We start from the raw sequence: 20,217 nt of genomic DNA on the forward strand, positions 1-20,217 counted from the left end.
CATGACTGCTGGTATTAAAGGCATGCACCATGCTGATTTTATTTATTTATTTATTTGCAATCAGAGAGTGACAGAGACAGAGTGTGAGAGAGAGAAAGAGAAAGAAAATAGGTGAGCCAGGGCCTTCAGCAAGTTTGAACAAACTCCAGATGCATACACCATTTTGTGCATCTGGTTTTATGTGGGTATTGGGGAATTAAACCCAGGTGGTTAGGCTTTGCTTGGTGCCACCACACCCACACCTGGCTTATTATTATTATTATTATTATTATTATTTTTCTGGTTTTTGCAAGATAGGGTTTCACTGTTGCCTAGGCAGAACTGGAAATTACTCTGTAGTCTCAGGCTGGCCTTGAACTCAGTGATCCTCCTACCTCTGCCTCCCAAGTGTTTCAATTAAAGAGGTATACCACTATGCCAGCTTCAAAGTTCTTAATTATGTATTGTCTGGGGACTGTGAGTGGAGACTAACTGCATTTCAGTCAGTCTTCATAATTACTTACAGTTACAGTACTTGTAAATTCAGCTGTTCACTAAAATTTATCCAAAACTGACAAATTAACACCTTTGGTGTTTCTAGTCATTCATAGCCAGATACAAAGTGACAAGTAATTTGGGTCACCTAATGTACCTATTTGCAGCTAAGGTCCTTATTTTGGTTTCTCATTCTGTAAAATATCCCTTAGAGGCAGGCGTGGGAGTGCACACCTTTAATCCCAGCATTTGGGAGGCAGAGTAGGAGGACTGCCATGAATTTGAGACCACCCTGGGACTATAGAGTGAATTCCAGGTCAGCCTGGGTGAGAGTAAAACCCTACCTTGAAAAAAAAAAAGAAAAAAAAAAGTCCCTTAGAGGCAAGCATGGTGGCCCAGACTGGTAATCCTAGTACTTCGGGGGGAGAAAACAAGAGGATTAGAAGTTCAAGGTAATCCTCAGATATACATGAGTACAAGGCCAGTCTGGTCTTCATGAAGCCCTGTTCCAAAAAAAAAGTCCCTGGGCTGGAGAGACAACTTAGTGGTTAAGATGCTTGCCTGTGAAGCCTAAGGACACAGATTCCATTCCCCAGTACCCACACAAGCCAAATACACATGGAGGTGCATGTGTCTGGAATTTGTTTGCAGTGGCTAGAGGTCCTAGAGCACCCATTCTCTCTCCCTCAAATAAATAAATAAAAATAAAAATAAAAATATGGGCTGGGGAAATGGCTTAGTTGTTAAGGCGTTTGCCTGTGGAAGCCTAAGGACCAAGGTTCGATTCCTCAGGACCCACGTAAGCCAGATGCACAGGGGGGTGTGTCTGGAGTTCATTTGCAGTGGCTGGAGGCCCTGGCATGCCCATTCTCTCTTTCTATCTGCTTCTTTCTCCCCTCCCAAATAAATTAATAGTACTTTTATTAAAAATATAATAAAATAAAAGCCAGACTTGGTTTAAACCCAGCACTTTAATCGCTGTGAGTTCAAGGCCACCGTGAGTCTACATTGGGAATTCAAGGTCAACCTGGGCTACAGCAAGACCTCACCTCAAAAAATCAAAATAAATAAATAACAAAATAAAGTAAAATTTAAAAAACTATCCCTTAGGCTAGAGAGATGGCTTAGCAGTTAAGGTGCTTGCCTGCAAAGCCAAAGGACCAAGATTTGGCTCCCCAGGATCCACACAAGCCAGATGCACAAGGGGGCGCATGCATCTGGTTTTTGTTTGCAGTGGCTGGAGGCCCTGGCATGACCATTCTCTCTCTCTACCTGCCTATTTCTGTACCTCTCTCTCTCTCTAATTAATAATTTTTTTAAAAATGTCCCTTTTGGGCCTGGAGAGATGGCTCAGTAGTTAAGGCACTTGCCTGACAAACCTAAGGACCCAGGTTTGATTCCCCAGTACACATGTAAAGCTAGATGCACAAGGTAGCTGGAGGCCCTGGTGTGCCTATTAAAAAATAAAATGTCAGCCGGGTGTGGTGGCACATGCCTTTAATCCCAGCACTTGGGAGGCAGAGGTAGGAGGATCGTGAGTTCGAGGCCACTGTGAGACTACATAGTGAATTCTAGGTCAGCCTGGACTAGAGTGAGACCCTACCTTGAAAAACCAATAAAATTAAATAAAATGTCTTTTTTATGATATAACAAGTCCCTTTTCTGGTCTTTTGTATTTTCTGGTGTTAACTCTACCATTTTTAATACTATTTCTAATAAAAAGGCTCTGATGAGCCTTATTGACAAATTATATACATGAAAAAAATTTTGTTGTTGTTTTTTCAAGGCAGGGTCTTGTTCTAGCAGACCTGGAATTCACTATGTAGACTCAGGCTGGCCTTGAAATCACAATGATCCTTCTACCTCTGCCTCCTGAGTGGGATTAAAGGCACGGACTCAGAGGCCAGGAGGAATTTTTTAAAATTAAATATTTTATTTATTTACTTGTGTGTGTGTGAGAGAGAGAGGGGGGGGGGAGAATGGGTGCATTGGGGCTACTCTAGCCACTGTAAACAAACTCCAGATGCATGTGCTACCTTGTGCATCTGGCCTTATGTGGGTACTGGGGAATCAAGCCTGGGTCTTTAGGCTTCATAGGCAAGCATCTTAGCTGCTAAACCAACTCTCCACCAGTAATTTTTTTTCTTTCCTTTTTAAAATTTTTATTTATTTGCAAGCAGAGAGAAACAGATGGAGAGAGGATAGAGGCAGAGGGAGAGAGATAATGGGCATGCCAAGGTCTCTAACAACTGCAAATGAACTCCAGATACATGAACCACTTTGTGCATCGGCTTTATGTGGGTACTGGGGAAGTGAACCTGGGTCATTAGGCTTTGCAGGTGCCTTAATGGCTAAACAATCTGTCCAACCCATTCATTCTTTTGTGATGCTGGAGATCAAGCCAAGGGTCTCAAGTATGTTAGGTAAGCCCTGTGCCACTGAATTATACCCACAGCCCTCCCACCTGGCTTTCCGTCACTGTATCGGGGACTAGTGGCTGCTCCCAAGGGAGCAGGTGATCCACACAATTACATAGTGCAGCCAGGAAGAAACATGGGCTGGGGCAGTGGTAGCTCTACTCGTGCCAGCTGAGCACACACCATCCCGGGGCCAGGGCTGCACTCACCATTGACCACTCTCTTGCACTGAAGCATCTTCAGGTCAACCAGCTCCTGCAGAGAAATCAGAGGACAGTCACCAGTGCTGGACAGTACCCTGAGCAGAGGACAGTCATCAGTGCTGGGTAGTAGCCCCGAGCAAAGGAGAAAGGCTTTTATTACACCCGGGATGGACAATAACCCTAAGACCATGAACCAATCATGGCTTTTGGAGCATGTGCTATCCTCTACAACTGAACAAGGAAAGCAGGGTCCTGAGTGAACTGCCAGTTAGCTGCTCTTCTCAGGAGCAGGAGATGTTTGGGGCTGAAGAGGATGAGCCTCTCAAAATGCTGGTACAAACACTACTGCCCAGGATGTGGATACCAGGAAACTCTTCTTAGCCTCAGCTCAAGTGTAAACCCTTCGGAGAACCTCTTCCCTTAATCACTACTCAAGTGAGGGCATCCCAGGGAAAGGTTGCAGGCAAAATAGGGACTGGGAAAGAGAAGCCTTTGGAGTTCGTCATGAGGTAAACAGAGGAAAAGTAAAGTCTATGCAGTTCACATGGTATGTAAACAAAGGGGGTGAGTTTCCCAACTCAGGAGACAGTCAAAAACATGTAGGACAGAAAGGAAAAAGGGAGCCAGGCATGGTAGAGATGCCTTTAATCCCAGCACTTGGAGGCTAAGGTAGAGGATCACCATGAGTTCAAGAAAAACCTGGGTTACAGAGTTAGTTCCAGGTCAGCCTGGGCTACAATGAGAAAGAGAGAAAGAGAAGAAGAAAGAAAGGAGGGAAGGAAGGAAGAAGGAAGGAAAAAGAGAGTTCTTCAAAATCAGTATCAATCTATTGATGGTTGAGAGTCTCTATGATAGAGATGACTGCTCTGCTTTGTTCAGTGACAGAGACCACAAAGTGAACACCCAGGCATCTGTGACACTCCCAGAAGCACATGTCCAGAACCATGGGCACCCAAAAGAAGGGAGTAAGATTATCTCCCATGACATTCATCCCCATGCTGATCCTCTCTGAGCCTCAGCAAGCTACAACCCCAGAAAGTTGGCACAGTCACCTCTGTACATGCATGGCAACATCAAGGAATAACAAGACCAAAGGGTCCCAACAGCATTCACAGGGCTTCTCGCAACACACCTAACATATAGGCAAAAACATGTTTGAGGTGTTTCATGGCTATTCTCTCCACACAGTACTTAAATCATCAAGCATCCAATGCCCACCCAGTCTGACCAAACAACCACAATCAAGAAATGTGGCCGGGAGGGAGGGAATTACCATGGGATATATTTTATAATCATGGAAAATGTTAACAAAAATAAAAAAAAAAAAGAAAGAAATGTGGCCGGGTGTGATGGCACATGCCTTTAATCCCAGCACTCAGGAGGCAGAGGTAGGAGGATCTCGTGAGTTCGAGGCCACCCTAAGACTACATAATTAATTCCAGGTCAGCCTGGACCAAAGTGAGACCCTACCTCGGAAAAAAAAAAAAAAAGACAACTGAGGAAGTAGGAAGCGTTAAGTGGCCTGTACTTGTGAGAGAGGAGAGAAGGAAATGGAGCTGAGTTAGAACAAGGTCTTTCTGATAATACTGAAATTCAGTTGGTATAATCCAACACCAGGTGAATAGCACACACCTGTAATCTCAGCACTAGAGAGGCTGAGTCAGGAAGGTCATGAGGGAGTAACAACTACTGTTGTCTGGCTAAATGCACATCTTATGCCCACACAACTGCTCTCTAAGCGCTAATGTTTATACCCATATAGTAGTGCTGCTTCAATTTTCGTTAGAGAAGCTTCTTTTCAGATGACGGTGACCACTGGGGTGACTCTAAAGGCACCACAGTGTTGAGAAGAAGGGACAGTGGAGTGCTCACCACTGAGACACCTCTATCACATCCTCCAAAGCTGTTGCAGGAGAGGTGGCGGAAATATTGTACGAGCCAAAGGAAGGAAAGAACTGCTTACAATGCTGTCTTCCAGACACAAAGTAACTTCCACTACCTGCACAAGACCTGCATAGTAAGAGGGGAAAAAATGATGGCACTAAAATAGAAGAGAAACTACTTAGAAGGGATTCAGTGGGGGAGGGATTCAGAAGGGGGAAAAGATGGTGGTGGGATACAATTATGATCATAGTTTATTGTCTGTATTTATAGAAATTGTGAATAAATAGTAAAAAAATAAAATAAAAATAAAAACACTGGGTGTGCTGTGCTAATGCATGCCTTTGACCCCAGCACTTGGGAGGCTGAGGTAAGAGAATCATAGTGATTTCATGGCCAGCTTGAGACTACATAGTGAATTCCAGGTCAGCCATGGCTAGAGTAAGACCCTAACTCAAACAAACAAACAAACAAACAAGAAAGAGAGAGAGAGAGAGAGAGAGCACACTAGGTAGGCATCAGCGGTTATCTCTGCTTCCTGCGTACAGATTGAATGTGACCAACTGAACTACTTTATATGCTCCAGCTGTCATGCGACCCCACCATGATGGACTATATTTCCTTAAACTGTAAGCTGAAATAAACCCTCCCTTAAAAAAAAAAAAAATCAAGAGCTGGAGAGATGGCTTAGCAGTTAAGGTGCTCACCTGTAAAGCCTAATGACCCAGGTTCAATTCCCCAGGACCCATGTAAAGCCAGATGCACAGGGTGGTGTGTGCATATGGAGTTCATTTGCAATAGCTAAAGTCCCTTGTGCATCCATTCTCTCTCTGTCTTTATCTCATAAATAAATAAAAATTTGCTAGGCATGGTGGCACATGCCTTTAATCCCAGCACTTGGGAGGCAGAGGTAGGAGGATTGCTGTGAAATTGAGGCCACCCTGAGATGACAGAGTTAATTCCAGGTCAGCCTGAGCCACACTGAGACCCTATCTTGAAAAACAAAAACAAAACAAATAAATAAAAATTTTTTAAAATTTTTTTAAAAATTGAAATGGGGAGGGGATATGATGGAGAATGGAGTTTCAAAGGGGAAAGTGGGGGAGGAAAGGTATAACCATGGGATATTGTTTACAATCATGGAAGTTGTTAATAAAAATTTGGAAAAAAAGAATAATAAAAAAATATGTAAATAAGTAAAAATTGACATGGGGAGGGGATATGATGGAGAATGGAGTTTCAAAGGGGAAAATGGGGAGAGGGAGGGTATTACCATGGGATATTTTTTATAAGCATGGAAGTTGTTAATAAAAATTTGAAAAAAAAATTAAAAAGAAAAAAATCAAACCAGGTATGGTGAAGCACATCTTTATAATCCCAGCCCTCAAGGCTACCCTGAGAGTACATAGTGAGTTAAAGGTCAGGCTGAGTTACAGCAAGACCCTATCCTTGAAAAGAAAAAAACAACAACCACAACAAACAGGCACTGGGCAGACAGCCATTCTCTCTTCCACCCTCATGTTACTATACTCTACATCTACCCCAGTGAAAGCAAGCCCACTTTCTGGGCTTTCAGGGAAAAATAAGGGCCAAGGGGGGTTGGTGTTGACTATGCTAATGTAGGCATCTTTACCTTTTGCTCAACTTTAGTAGTCCTTAAACCTTGCCCTGGAATAGGTGTTAGGCCAGGTGAGCTGATGGTGCTGAAGAGTTGAGTCCCATTATCAAGTCCACACATGGAGCCATGGACCATGTCTCATTTTCACTAAAGGCCCAGCAGTAGGAGAAATGGCATATGGAGTAAGCAAATGGTCAACAAAGACAGAATGCAAAACACAAGTGGAAAGGAGAGGGACACCATCTACCTGAGCTTTAAAACTAGCATGGAAGAGACAGCAGGATAGAGAGGAAGTAAGGACTTCCCTTAGGGTGTCCTCCCACTGAACCTGCTTGGTGTACTGGGATTAAGAGCATGTCCCTCTCAGCATCCTGCAGTGAAGGTAGGGATGACCATAAACAAGGGTAACAGCTATCTGAATTTCCTGGGATTTTTCTCTTTTTTCTTTTCTTTTCTTTTTTTTTTTTTTTTTTTTTTTTTTTTTTTGGTTTTTCAAGGTAGGATCTCGCTCTAGCCCAGGCTGACCTAGAATTCTCTATGTAGTCTCAGGGTGGCCTCAAACTCATGGCGACCCTCCTACCTCTGCCTCCCAAGTGTTGGGATTAAAGGTATGCACACCATGCCTAACTGTTGTAATTCTTTTTTCCCCCCTTGTAGATCTTTCTAAACCTGAGTCCAAAGACCTAATGTTCTCTAAGGAAGTCAACAGTATATTCACTGGCCTATTAGCTACCAGAAAATCCTATAGCCACCAAACTCCTCCAGCTTCCCTGGCCTGTGTCTAGTTCTTTTCCTTTTCTTCCTAACCTTGGAGATCAGTAACTGGTGCACTGAATGTATGGCATCTCTTATAAGGACCGGGGCAGTGACCCAACATGATGCTCATCTACTCACCTGGCCTAGGCTAGCCCAGAACACCTCAGCACATCCCATAAAACTCTAATGGCATGTGTTTACACATCCTGACTTCAGTGAGTCCCAAGAGAGGAAGACACATTCTTCCTCTCCACCTGCAGACCACTCTCACAACCCAAACAGGGAGCCTGCTTCCCCCCCCCACACACACATATACTCCCAGAACATCTGAACACCTTACCTCACAGTAAACAATGTCTGCTCCATAATCTAGGGCCAGTAGGCGCATTGGGAGAGTCCCCACCCGAACCATAGGGGCTAAGATGAGTTTATTGTGGTAGCACAATGAGAGGCTGTTCACGATCATTTCTTCTCTGCCTGAAGAAAGGAAAAACACATTAGAAATGTACGTGGATGGCTGGAGAGATGGCTTAGTGGTTAAGTCACTGCCTGCAAAGCCAAAGATCCCAGGTTCTATTCCCCAGGAGCCATGTAAGCCAAATGCACATGGTGGCAACATGCGTCTGGAGTCCGTTTGAAGGACTAGAGGCCCTGGTGAGTCCATTCTCTCGTTATCTGCTTCTTTCTCTCAAATAAATAAATAACATATAGTTTAAAACAAAGAAGCTCCAAGATGCCCCCAAAACATTACAGGCCATTGCTGAGGCCCTTGGCTTCCCACCAAGAATAGATGGTAAGATCCTACTGCTGAAGACTTCACACACTTGGGCTGCAAGGCCACTGAGAAATCCTGCTGGAACTGAGCTGAAAATCTCCTCCATGTGGATCAGCTGACAGGAAGCTGGAAAAAGCCACACTGCATGCAGTTCAATGGGAGAGAGAGAAATCACCAGCGAAGATACTCAACAGTGGACACTGAAAGCCTTATATTTGGCCAGCAGGACAAATGAGCTAACAAGTGCAATAGTGGCACATCTGTTACAGGAGAAACCAACCGCCCTCTAATTTGACTGGAGGCCCACTCCATGGGAGGGAATACATTCCTGATACTGAAAACCTATAACAGGGGTAGTCATGAGCTCTAGGGGGTATAATGTCTGCTGCTGTGGGGCTAAATGTATGTACTATGCTCACCAAACTGCCCAGTAAGCACTTCTCTAATGTTCATACCCATTATATTAATGCTACTCTCACTTTTGGTTAGAGAAACTTCTCTTTTCAGATGGCAGTGACCTTAGGATGACTCAGAAGGCACCATGGTGCTAAGAAGAAGTGACAGAGGAGTGCTCAGCACTGAAATATCTCAATCACACTTTCCAAGGCTCAGGGTTCATTGCGGAAGAGGTGGCAGAAAGAATATAAGAGCCAAAGGAAAGGTAGGACTCCTTACAGCATGCTACTCCAGACACAAAATGGCCTGGACATCTGTGACCTCACAGTGTCTGACACTACCTACACCAGACCATCATAATAGGAGGAAAAGATGATGACATCAAAATAAAATAGAGACTGATTGAGAGGGGGAGGGGATATGATGGAGAGTAGAGTTTCAAAGGGGAAAGTGGGAATTATAGAAGTTGTCAATTAAAAAAAAAAAAAAGAAAGAAAGAAACCAGGCATGGTGGTACATGCCTTTAGTTCCAGCACTCAGGAGGCAGAGTTAGGAGGATTGCTGTAAGCTTGAGGCCACTCTGAGACTACATAGTGAATTCCAGATCAGCCTGATCCACAGTGAGACCGTACCTCAAAAAAGAAAGAAAGAAAGAAAGAAAGAAAGAAAGAAAGAAAGAAAGAAAGAAGGAAAGAAAGAAAGAAAGAAAGAGAAAAAGGAAAAGAAAAAGTGAATAAAGGCCCTAGGGTCATTTAAGACAGGGTTTCCTTCCTCCTTCTAACCCATACTTATTTGTTTCCCTTTCCTCTGATCACACCCATCCTCCCTCCCCCCACCTCTCTCAAGTTCATCTGGTAACTATCCATTCAGTGTGCAGTCTGTGCCAGTCATTGCCCTAGTCTCTTGGGATGTACCAGAACACAAAACAAACTTCTTGCCTAGCAGAGCTGTCACTCTCCAGCAGGGGAATATAGACAACATAAACTTACAAATAAACAATTTTACAGGGTTTGGGAACAGTAACAGGGCACTCTTTTTTTTTTTTTTTTTTTTTTAAAGCAGAGTGAAGGAAGATTAAAAGTGCTGGGATGAATTGTAACTTTATTTTTAAAAAAATTTTTTTTAATTTATTTGAGCCTGGTGTGGTGGTGCATGCCTTTCATCCCAGCACTCAGGAAGCAGAGGTAGGAATATCACTATGAGTGTGAGGCCACCCTGAGATTACAGAGTGGATTCCAGGTCAGCCTGGGCTGGGCTAGAGTGAGACCCTACTTTGAAAAGAAAAAAAAAGGTGCATACTTACAAAGCCTAATCCCAGGTTTGATTGATTCCCTAGTACTTATGTAAAGCCAGAGGCATAAAGTGACACATGGGTCTGGAAGTTTTTTTCTAGTGGCAAAAGGCCCTGGCACATTCATATTATTTCTCAAGTAAATAAATTAAAATTAAAATTAATTAAACAAGACTGTTAACCCAGGTCTTTAATCCCAGCACTCTGGAGACAGATCGGAGGATTGCTGTGAGTTCAAGGCCAGCCTGGGACTACAGAGTGAGTTCCATGTCATTCTGGGCTAGAGTAAGACCCTACCTTGAAAACAAAACAAAAAGAAAGAAAAGAAAAAAAGGCTGTCAAACAAACAAAAAAGACAATTCAATAATCAGTATAAGGGATGGCTCAGTCCAGGCAGCAGTAGTGAAGGAGGTGAAAAGTGGTTACATTTTGGAAAAACTGGGAAGGGAGAAAGTCAGGGTCTATAGCTGGGTGTGGTAGTGCATGTCTGTAATTCTATTACTTGAGAGGCAGAGTTAGGAGGACCCCTGAAAATATAAGGCTGGCCTGGTCCACATCGAGTTCCAGGCCAACCAGAGCTACACAGGGAGGAAGAAGCAGAGGGACAGATTATGGATGGGGGATGTAGCACAGTAGAAGGGCACTTGTTCTGGTTTCTATTCTCAGTATCAATTTTTTTAATGTCCTAGAGATAATTACTATTAATATAACCATTCTAATCAAATACAGTCTCCTGAAGTTGGGTGTGGTGACCCATGCCTACCATCCCAGCCCTTGATCCTCCTGCCTCAGACTACGGAGTGTACAGACTGCAGGCATGTACCACTAATACTCGGCTGAGAAAGTTCCTGATCCATGGCCAAAAGGCAGAAAGCATTAAATGCCAATGCATGGAAAGCAAATCCTTCCCATTTCCACAAGCAGCAGTCCCTCAAGTACTCATCCTCAATGCACATCCCCAACCATCCCATCACTACCTTGCTCTTGGTGAGGCAACACTCAAAATCTAACTCCAACCCATCTGCTCTGCTCCACTGCTGTCACTACCACTATACACCTGTGTCCCTGACCAATCTCTTGCCAGGATTTCAGCTCACTTTGCTTAGGGACCTCCTTAAATCTACCCTTTGAATATTTGGGCAGAGTCTTGCTCTATAGCCCAGGCTGGCCTCAAACTCAAGATCCTCCTGCCTTGGCCTCCGCTTGAATGTTAGAATTACAGATATGTGCCACCAAACAGGGCTCAAAATTTGGTCTTGTTCCCACCTAGATATTCTCTTCACAACAAACCATAGGGCATCTTTAAAAAGGCAATTCTTGGGCTGCAGAGATGGCTCAGCAGTTAAGACACTTGCCTACAAAGCCTACCAACCCTGGTTCAATTCCCCAGCACCCATGTAAAGCCAGACACACAGTAGTCCATACACCTGAAGTTCCTTTGCAGTGGCCGGAGGCCTTGAAGCACCCATTCTCTGTGTGTGTGGGCCTCCCTTCTATCTCTCCTGCTTGCAACTAAGTAAAAAAATAAAAATAAAAATAAAATAAAAGCAATTATTTTTATTTTTCCTGAGACAGAGTTCCATGTAGCTCAAGATGGCTTCAAATTAGCTATGTAGGTAAGAACAACCTTACCTAATCCTCCTGCTTCTACTTCCCAAATACTTGAATTACAGGTATGTACCATTTGGACTCAGCTGTAAAACATTTCTAATAATACCACTTCCATGTGTCTATCCTTCAGTGGCTTCCCACTGAGTTAAGGATATATTCAAACCCTTCAAACAATCCATCTCCTGTGCACCTCTCCTACTCGCTGGCCTAGCTGCCCTGGCTCTCTGCTGCCATGGGCCTATATTCCTTCCAGTTCTCTAACAAACACTCTATATCACATACTGCTAAATTCAGTGTATCCTTTGTCCTTAAATTCCCCCTTGGTGGACTGCAACCCTACAAGATAGTCAGCTTTAGAGCCCTGGTCACACGACCTCACAACACCCTGTAATTCTGGACATACAGGCAGAAGCCATGCGTCCACGCTGATGGGCGTGCTGTCAGCTCCTCCTGCACACCGTCAAGCAGCGAGCACCACGGGACAGGAGGACCGCTGCCTAGTGTGCCAGCAGGCGTCAGCCTCGGACCTCACTGCCTCCTAAGGGCTGAGTCAACAGTCACCGGGCTCGGGGACTTCCTCTGGGCACAGAGGTGCCTGACACGCCTTGCTTCTGGCAAGGGTTCTCTCAGGAAAGCTAGGCAGGCTCCCCTCCTCCCTGCTCCTGCCACAGCCACTGCACTTCTCCTAGACACTCACATCCAGATCACCATTTCAGTCATTCAATTTCTTCCCAGTACCTCTCTCTCTCTCTCTCTCTCTCTCTCTCTCTCTTTTTTGGGTTTTTTTTTTTTTTTTTTTTTTGAGATAGGGTCTCACTCTAGCCCAGGCTACCTGGAACTCACTAAGGAGTCTCAGGGTGGCCTTGAACTCATGGCAGTCCTCCTACCTCTGCCTCCCCAGTGCTGGGACTAAAGGCGTGCACCACCACACCCAACCTCTTTTTTTTTTTTTTTTTTTTTTTTGAAGCAAGGTCTCAGTCTAGCTCAGGCTGACCTGGAATTCACTCGGCTGGCCTCAAGCTCATGGAGATCTTCATACCTAGGCTGCCTGGGATTAAAGGAGTGCACCAATATGCTGGGCCCAGACAATCTCCTGTATCTTTCATTTTCAGGCCCTTCTAGATCCACAAACATTTACCTTATCTCCCAACCCAGGAACTACATTCACATTACAGAAAAGATCTGCCACCAATTTTTCAGTTCTGATCAACAGTATGTATGAATAGTGAATTGTTTTTAAAGCCAAGCTTCTGCATTCAGGTCAAGTAGTCAGCTTGACAAGGGCTGTATGAAATAAGCCAGATCATCTCACCACCCTACTCCTATTCAGATGAGGTAGGAATCTGACGGAGAAGTCAATGGACATAAGCAGGCTGCAAGAGTAGTGAGTTCAAAGTAGAAAGGTGGAAGAAGTGACGAGAAAACGGAGAGAGCGGGACGTGGTGACGAATGCCTTTAATCCCAGCACTCCCAAGGCAGAAGTAGGAGGATCACTGTGAGGCCACCCTGAGACTACACAGTGGATTCCAGGTCAGAGCGAGAACCTACATCAAAACACCCGCTCCCCCCCCAAAAAAGGCTGTAAAAAAGATGAATGAGAAAAAGAGACTCCATTTAAATGCCCAAGATCTTGCGTCTCTCCTCAGAGAGGAAAGAAGCTGAAGGACATCAGCTTGCAATCTGGGCTATCTTAGAAGGGGACAGAGTCCCGTCTGGATTCACAGCTCCCAAACCTAGCCCCCAACCTGCAGGCCTACCATTCATTCAAACTTACTAAACAGGTATAGACCGTCCGCGTGGAGTCGCCTCTGAGAGAACAATGCCGCACCCTGAGAGTCTGCAAGGGAACCCGCAGAGGACAAGCCATCACAGGAGCAATGAGGACGACATAGAAGAATTGCAGGGACAGGGCACCCAACTGTCAGAAGCCATCCCCACTCCGGGTCCATCGGGCCTGGGACACATTGCTACCGCGCATTGCCTGTCCAGGTTCCTGCCTTCACCCCGCGCCATTCCTCAACGTTGACCCTGGTCTGGATGGCGCCATGCCAGATTCGAACCTACAGACCTCGCAGCCACAGACTTCTAAGGATCCTCCCTCCTTCGGGACGCTTTTCCAGCTCCGCGCACCTCACTGCGCCGCGTCAGGCACCGAACCAGAGGCCGCGGCGCGCGCGTGACGTCACTGACGCGCGCCTCTTCCGCTTCCGCCAGACGCTGGCTGCACCGCTGCCGGTGCGGCTTTCGACGCTAGTGGGTCGGTTGCTCCCGGCGCCGCGGCGGAACCTGGCAGTCCGTGCTTCCGACGAGCCCTTGCCCGTGGTGCGCATTCCGCGGGCGTTACGGAGACCCGAGCAGTCGTGGGAGGGGGCGGCGGCCGGTGGTGGTGCGAGCTGCAGCCCTGCCGGTGTGGGCGCGGCGGCCGGGATGGAAGCGGCCCGCGCGCCTCGCCCGGAGCCGTTGTCCGGCGCCTCTCGCCTCGCCCGGCTGGGAGCTTCGCCGCGCTCGCTCGCGGGGACCAGAGCTCCGTGCAGCGCGTGCGACGGGAGGCGCCCGCCCTCCGCAACCCGTCGTCCCGGGGCAGCTTTGCACACCCGAGGCCTGCGCGCCCTTGAGGAAGATGCGCCCCGAGTGGCTGGTCCCGCCGCGGTGCGGTCGAGTACCCTCCGCCCAGTACTTGGCGGCCACCGCGACGTCTGCGCGGAAACCGGCTGTGGAACGGATCGGAGCTACCGCCTGTCGCAGGTCAACGGCTGTTGAGCGAAGCAAACCTGGACTCCCGCACCGCGGCAGCTCCCCGGGGCCTGATTCTCGTGCCCTCCCGAGAATTAGCCGGGCAGGTGCAAGCTGTGGCCCGGTCACTGAGCAAGTCCTTGGGCTTGCAGGTGCGGCAGACAGAGGACGTCATGGCATACGTAGGATTAAGCTGCAGCTGTCCAGACAGCGGTCGGCAGATGTTTGGGGTCACTCCAGGGGCTCTGTGGAAGGCTCTGAAAAGTCGGCTCTTCAGCTTGGAGCATTTCTCCTTCATGGTGTTGAATGAAGAGGGCACACTGCTGGATGAAAGCTTGCTGGAACTGGTGGACTACATCTTGGAGATGACCCATACCGCAGAAGGCCCAGATGACTTACAAGACCCCTTTAACCCCAAAGCTCAGTTACCGCTGGTGGGAGCTACATTTTCTCACTGTAAACCAATTGCTGAGTGAAGTTGCCAACCCAGAGTCTGGGTACCGTCACCAACTCCAAGCTCCACTGCATCAGGCCTCGTGGCCGACAGACTTTTATGAAGCTAAAGGGAGGAAAGAAGGTTCACAGTTGGTGCAGATCCTCAAGCAACATGATGATCACATAAGACTGGACCCTCGCGAACCGTCCGGTACTGTGAACTGGCTAGGCTATATTCTGGATGACCCCAAGATCCAACATCTAAGGCTACAAGGGCAGATGCCAGCTGCCCTGAGGACAGGGGTTTTCCAGTGCTTCCAGAAGGGCTCCCAAGACATCCTTGTTTGCACAGAGACAGCTTCTCCTGCCCTACACAGCTCCGGTGTGGAACTGGTTGTCAATTATGACTTCCCCCCTACCCTGCAGGGTTATATCCACAGAGCAGGAAGGGTGGGCCATGTGGGGAGCGAGGTGCCAGGGAAGGTCGTCAGTTTTGTGACCCACCCCTGGGATGTGAGCCTGGTTCAGAAGACTGAGTTGGCAGTTCATCAAAGAAGAAGCCGTCCAGGACTCGCATCCTCAGAGACAGTTTGCCTTAACAAGCCTGATTTTGGTTTGCTTCAAAGTAATGTTAGATCAGGAATCTTGCTGAGGTCCCAGGTGGATAATTACACTTGTCAGTAGAAGATACTGGACTACTGTGGCTACTCTGAGGGCATTAGGAGCTGAGCAATGTGAGTTTTTTACAATATTAAAAAAATATGGTGGATTTTACTTTATATCATGTAATGATTTCTAACAACAAATGATTTGTGTTGAGACAAGTTGTTACTGTATAGCTGAGTCTGGTCTTGAACTCACTATGTAGCTGGGGCTGGCCTCTTTTGATGCCCTTTCTGCGGCTCTTTAATGCTGGGATTACAGACGATATAAACTAGCTAATAAATGATGGGGTTTTGTGTGTGTGTGTGTTAATGGACTCCCTTAAAAGTAATTACTGTTGGGGCAGAATACAGTAAGTTTTGAAGAGTCACACCCCATTTTTACTTTTTTTTTTTTTTTTTTTTTGTCCCTACTGGCAGTTGAAACTAGGGCCTCAAGGATGCTTGGCAACTAATTGCTCTACCACTGAGCTGAGCTATGCCATCAACCTTATTGTTGGCCTGTCTTGAAAATTAAGTGAAATTATAAAATAAGTCACTGGCGACTCCTATTTTGCCTTAGACACTTTTACCATTCTTGCTAGTACTGTCATCTTTGAATATGGTGAGCTGTCCTCATGTTTCTGGCAGGTGTAAATCTGTGAACAACATGCCCTTGTAAATACCTAAATACCTCTTTCGTTATTTCTTTATTTCTTTCTCTCTTTCTGAGAGAATGGGCACACCAGGGCCTCTATCCACTGCTAACGAACTCCAGACACATGTGCCACCTTATACATTTGGCTTTACATGAATATAAAGGAAGCAAACCTGGGTCATTAGACTTGCAAGTGCCTTAACTTCTAAGCCATTTCTCTCCAGCCCATGGTTATCTTGATTGCAACAAGTCTCAGAATTTGTGTATTTTGTACCCTCTTCTGGTCACTGAAGTTGTGCCCACCTACAGATGCTGTCCACAGTGACTGCCGACTTAATTAAGATATGGGTGGGGGGAAAAAAAAAGATAGGGGTGGGAAGGCCAGTTGAGTCCAGACGTCCTCTTTGCTTTTTCCCTGCTCTTCTCTATAAAATACTCAGGGCTGGACTCTTTCCCTTCAGTTACAGATTCCTTACGTGACATCACTGGGTAGTGATGCCATCACTGTTCTCAGTTGCCATGGCAATGTGACAACAGAAACCTGGTGCCCTCAGGGAAACTTTCTTATCATTTCCCTCCAAGACACCAGTCTGTTTGGTTGTCTCAGAGAGAATGTGTGACCGAATCTTCTATATTAACTCTAACCTGTCCTCTGTCCCCTGTGAGGCCAGTGCGTCAGGTAAGTCCAGGTAGACCAGGTTCTCGACACCAGCCCTTGGGGTACACTACCCTGTTGTGCTACTGAGCTACTACATACTCCTTTGGTCTTGCCTGCTACACCTCATTTTTTTTTTTCCCCGAGATAGGGTTTCACTGTAGCCCAGGCCAACCTGGAATTCACTCTGTAGATAAATGATGGCCTTGAACTCACAGCGATCCACCCACCTCAGCCTCCTAAATGCTGAGATTAAAGTCATGGCCACCATGACTCACATTCAGTACAATGAATGGCTGCCCTACCTCCCACCCCCACACACTCAGGACCAACTTTTTATGTTCATTACTGTTGTCAAGTATTTAGGCAGTACCTACTGTATCAATTTAGCCTTTCCTTGGGCTACAAAATGGTCCTGCAGATTTATTCTTTTAAATATTTTATTCATTTTTATTTGTTTATTTGAGAGCGATAGAGAAGGAGGCAGAGAGAGAGAGAGAGAGAGAGAATGGGCACTCCAGGGCCTCCATCCACTGCAAACGAACTCCAGCCCCCTTGTGCATCTGGCTAACATGGGACCTGGGGAACCGAGCCTTGATCCAGGGTCCTTAGGCTTCACAGGCAAGTGCCTAACCACTAAGCCATCTCTCGAGCCCCATACTTATTTTTTGAAGACAGTTTCGGCATGTATCCCTCGCAGGCCTAGAAATCTGTATGTGGACTAGGTTGGCCTCCAATGTGTGGCAATCCTCCTGCCCTGCCTTTCAAGTGATAGGATTATAGGTATGTGCCACCACTTCCAGCCAGATCCTTTCTTGATCTGCTAGCAAAAATCAAGTGTACTTTTGTTGTCAAGTGGTAAATGGAGCAGTTTGAGGAAGAGCTGTTGGCTAATCCCCTTATCCTCAGACCCAGGCACCTTTCCTACACAGTAATGGAGAAACCCTCATAGGTTCCCTAGGACAGGTGGCAGTGTGAGCTGCTGACTGCTGAAGGAAAGGGTGGAGTCTTCCATCTGGGAAGAGCGAAAGAGCCAGGCATTGCACATGAAGTGCTCCTGCGCAGGGAGAGCTGGGGAGATAGTTTCTCTAGGAGGGGATGTGAGAAGCCTCTTTGGGAATAAACTTGGTACTTAAAATTTGGCTTTGGACATACTAGACTTAGACACAGTCGAGCAGTACTGTAGTCACAGCTGCTAGGGAGACTGATGCAGGAGGGTTGCATAAGTCTAGGAGTTTCAGGTGCGGTGGCTCACATAATAAGACCCTGTCTCAAAAAATATATATAGAACTGGAAGGATGGCTTAGCAGAGAAGGTATTTGCCTGCAAAGCCAAAGGATCCAGGTTTGAGTCCCCAGGACCCACATTAGCCAGATGCACAAGGGGGCACATGCATCTGGAGTTCGTTTGCAGTGGCTGGAGGCCCTGACATGCCCATTCCCCCCTCCCTGTTTCACTCTCTTAAATAAATAATTTTAAAAGACTTAAAAATGGGTTTTTAAGCATTTCATTCATAAGGAGAGGGATGAGAAAATGAGAATGGGTGCACCAGGACCTCTTGCCTCCCCAAAGGAACTCCAGACAAGTGCCACTGTGTGCATCTGGCTCCATGTGGGTCCTGGGGAACCGAACCTGGGTGGTCAGACTCTGCTGGCAAGCACTGTATCCACATAGACATCTCTCCAGCTCAATAAAAATATTTTTACTTTATTTTTATTTTTTGGATTTTTGAAATAGGGTCTTGCTCTATCCCAGGTTGTCCTAAAATTCACTATGTAGTCTCAAAGTGGCTTCAAACTCATGGCAATTCTCCTACCTCTGCCTCTATACCTGGCCAAAAAATATATTTTTAGGGGCCTGGAGAGATGGCTCAGTGATAGTGGCACTTCCCTTCAAACCCTAGCATCCTAGGTTTGATTCCCCAGGACCCACATAAAGCCAGATGCACATAGTGGCACATGCCTCCGGATCCATTTGAGGCAAGCTGGAGGCCCTGGTGTGTCCATTCTCTCTCTCTCAAAGAGGAAAGGAAGGGAGGAAGGAAGGGAGGGAGGGAGGGAGGGAGGAAGGAAAGAAAACGGCTTCTGTAAGCAAAGGTTGAACCAGTACAAACCAATGGGGGTAAACATGATATATTTAGAGGGCAATTTCATGGGCGTGGCATATCCATTATTCAGTTAACAGTAGCAGCTTCCACTAATGGTCCGTGACCTTCACTGCAGTTCTGGTTTTCCTTGCAGCACCACCGCCTCCCACGCCGCACCCTACCCCTGCTTACTACCATGTCATCTACAGGGGAAATGGAGAGAGCCAGATGCGCTGGCATGGGGAGACTTACTGCCTGGTTGGTGGCTACCGGGCCTATGGGGATGCTCCCATTGCCACCCCTGCAAAGGCCAAGGAAGAGGAGCCAGCACCCAGGCAGGCTTCCAAGAGACGCCGAGCTCAGGAAGAGTCCCACAAAGATAGAGGGTGCCCAAGCCCCAGAATTCCTCGCCTGAGGCGTGGCAGCAAGAGGCGCGCCCAGAGAAGCTTGCTGGTTGGGCATCTCTGTGGCGAGGACAAGCCTCAAGCTGCTGAGACCGCTAAGGCCCCTTCAGCACTGACCACTGCCCCTCTGGGACATGACCTGAGCTCTCCTGCCTGTGCCCTCTTCATCCGAGAGCCAGAGTCACGTCCCCTGGCCAGGAGCAAGGAGCCTCCGAGGTACAGTTGGAAAGGAGCAGCTGCCCTGACCATCCCACCCTCTGCTCGGTCCTCTCCAGTCCCTTCGTGGGCAGAAGAAAGAACAGCCTGCCTTGTGCCAGCCGAGGAGGAGCCCAGCGCAGAGGGAGGATGCGGAGAGACCTAACCCGGGTCTCTGTACCCATGGGCTTCAGCTCTGAATCTCCGTCAGCATCCACCAGTACAAGCAGGAGTGGCTGGGCTTCCAGAATCTGGACAAATGAGCAGTAGCTATCTTGAGAGACTCCTGCCTAAAGTTTCACAAGAGAGAATAAACAACTGCAGGGAAGCCTGTGACCCAAAGCTGGGACACTATGGAGAATCCAGCCTCCCCCACCCAGGCTCCCCCATTCTTTTATATTCAGCCCACTGTGGTGCCGGTGGGATCCCCAACTGTTCAATAAAATGATTTTTTAATATATATATATATTAAAAAAATTATTTGCAAACACAGAAAGGCCAAAGGAGAGCAGACACAGAGAGAATGGGCACGCTGGTCTTGGTGCTGCAAATGAACTCCAGATACCTAGGCCACCTGGTACATCTGGCATTATGTGGGTAGTAGGGAGTTGAACCTGGGCCTCAGGTGTTGCAAGCAAGCAGCTTACCCGCTGAGCAAACTCTCTAGCCCTAAACTGACTTAAATGACTTTCTTTCTTTTTTAATGGGTGTTGTTTTTTCATGTAAGGTCTTGTTCTAGCTCACACTGATCTGAAATTTATTTCATCTGAAGTGGCCTCAGACTCAAGGCAATCCTCCCAAACGATGCCTCTCCAGTGCTGGGATTAAAGGCTTGTGCCACAACACCAGCTCCTAAAATGATTTTCTATAGGACCCCATGACTTTAAATCCAGCTTGTCCAAGACCAAACCCCAACCTGCCCTGTTTCCTGTACGTTAGGTCCATTCTTACATAAAGTGCCTGGTCTTTTGCCTTCAGTAAGAGCTCT

The 20,217-nt window shown here is 46.8% G+C and overlaps 3 protein-coding genes across 6 annotated transcripts in view; 2 read left to right on the top strand and 1 right to left on the bottom strand.

The window, feature by feature from the left end:
* Dus2 (dihydrouridine synthase 2) overlaps nucleotides 1-13,604 on the bottom strand; it is a 44,756-nt gene extending 31,152 nt beyond the window's left edge. Inside the window, exons 1-3 of one of the 4 annotated variants that reach the window (XM_045142275.1) lie at nucleotides 13,491-13,604; nucleotides 7,690-7,826; nucleotides 3,101-3,146 (exon numbers count right to left, since the gene is read on the bottom strand). In XM_045142275.1, the coding sequence (XP_044998210.1) occupies nucleotides 3,101-3,146; nucleotides 7,690-7,815 (172 nt within the window). In that variant the 5' untranslated portion in view covers nucleotides 7,816-7,826; nucleotides 13,491-13,604. Of the gene's footprint in view, nucleotides 1-3,100; nucleotides 3,147-7,689; nucleotides 7,827-13,196; nucleotides 13,464-13,490 lie in introns of those variants that run through there. The other 3 variants (XM_045142274.1, XM_045142273.1, XM_045142276.1) reach the window with 3 other exon arrangements.
* On the top strand, nucleotides 13,460-19,689 carry LOC101614023 (probable ATP-dependent RNA helicase DDX28). Its single transcript, XM_045142788.1, is given in 11 exon segments — nucleotides 13,460-13,770; nucleotides 13,772-13,934; nucleotides 13,936-14,021; nucleotides 14,023-14,165; nucleotides 14,168-14,314; nucleotides 14,317-14,383; nucleotides 14,385-14,609; nucleotides 14,611-14,646; nucleotides 14,648-14,733; nucleotides 14,736-15,324; nucleotides 18,785-19,689. Coding segments are annotated over 10 exon segments (1,803 nt in total). The 3' UTR covers nucleotides 15,275-15,324; nucleotides 18,785-19,689.
* On the top strand, nucleotides 16,502-19,689 carry LOC123458572 (DPEP2 neighbor protein-like). The gene is made up of 2 exons (XM_045142799.1): nucleotides 16,502-16,568; nucleotides 18,785-19,689. Exons 1-2 carry the CDS (start codon nucleotides 16,502-16,504, stop codon nucleotides 19,393-19,395), a joined length of 678 nt encoding a protein of 225 aa, XP_044998734.1. The 3' UTR covers nucleotides 19,396-19,689.
* Nucleotides 19,690-20,217: the final 528 nt, after the last annotated feature.

The sequence above is a fragment of the Jaculus jaculus genome, chromosome 1 (genome assembly GCF_020740685.1).
Source record: "Jaculus jaculus isolate mJacJac1 chromosome 1, mJacJac1.mat.Y.cur, whole genome shotgun sequence".
NCBI classification, from domain to species: domain Eukaryota; kingdom Metazoa; phylum Chordata; class Mammalia; order Rodentia; family Dipodidae; genus Jaculus; species Jaculus jaculus.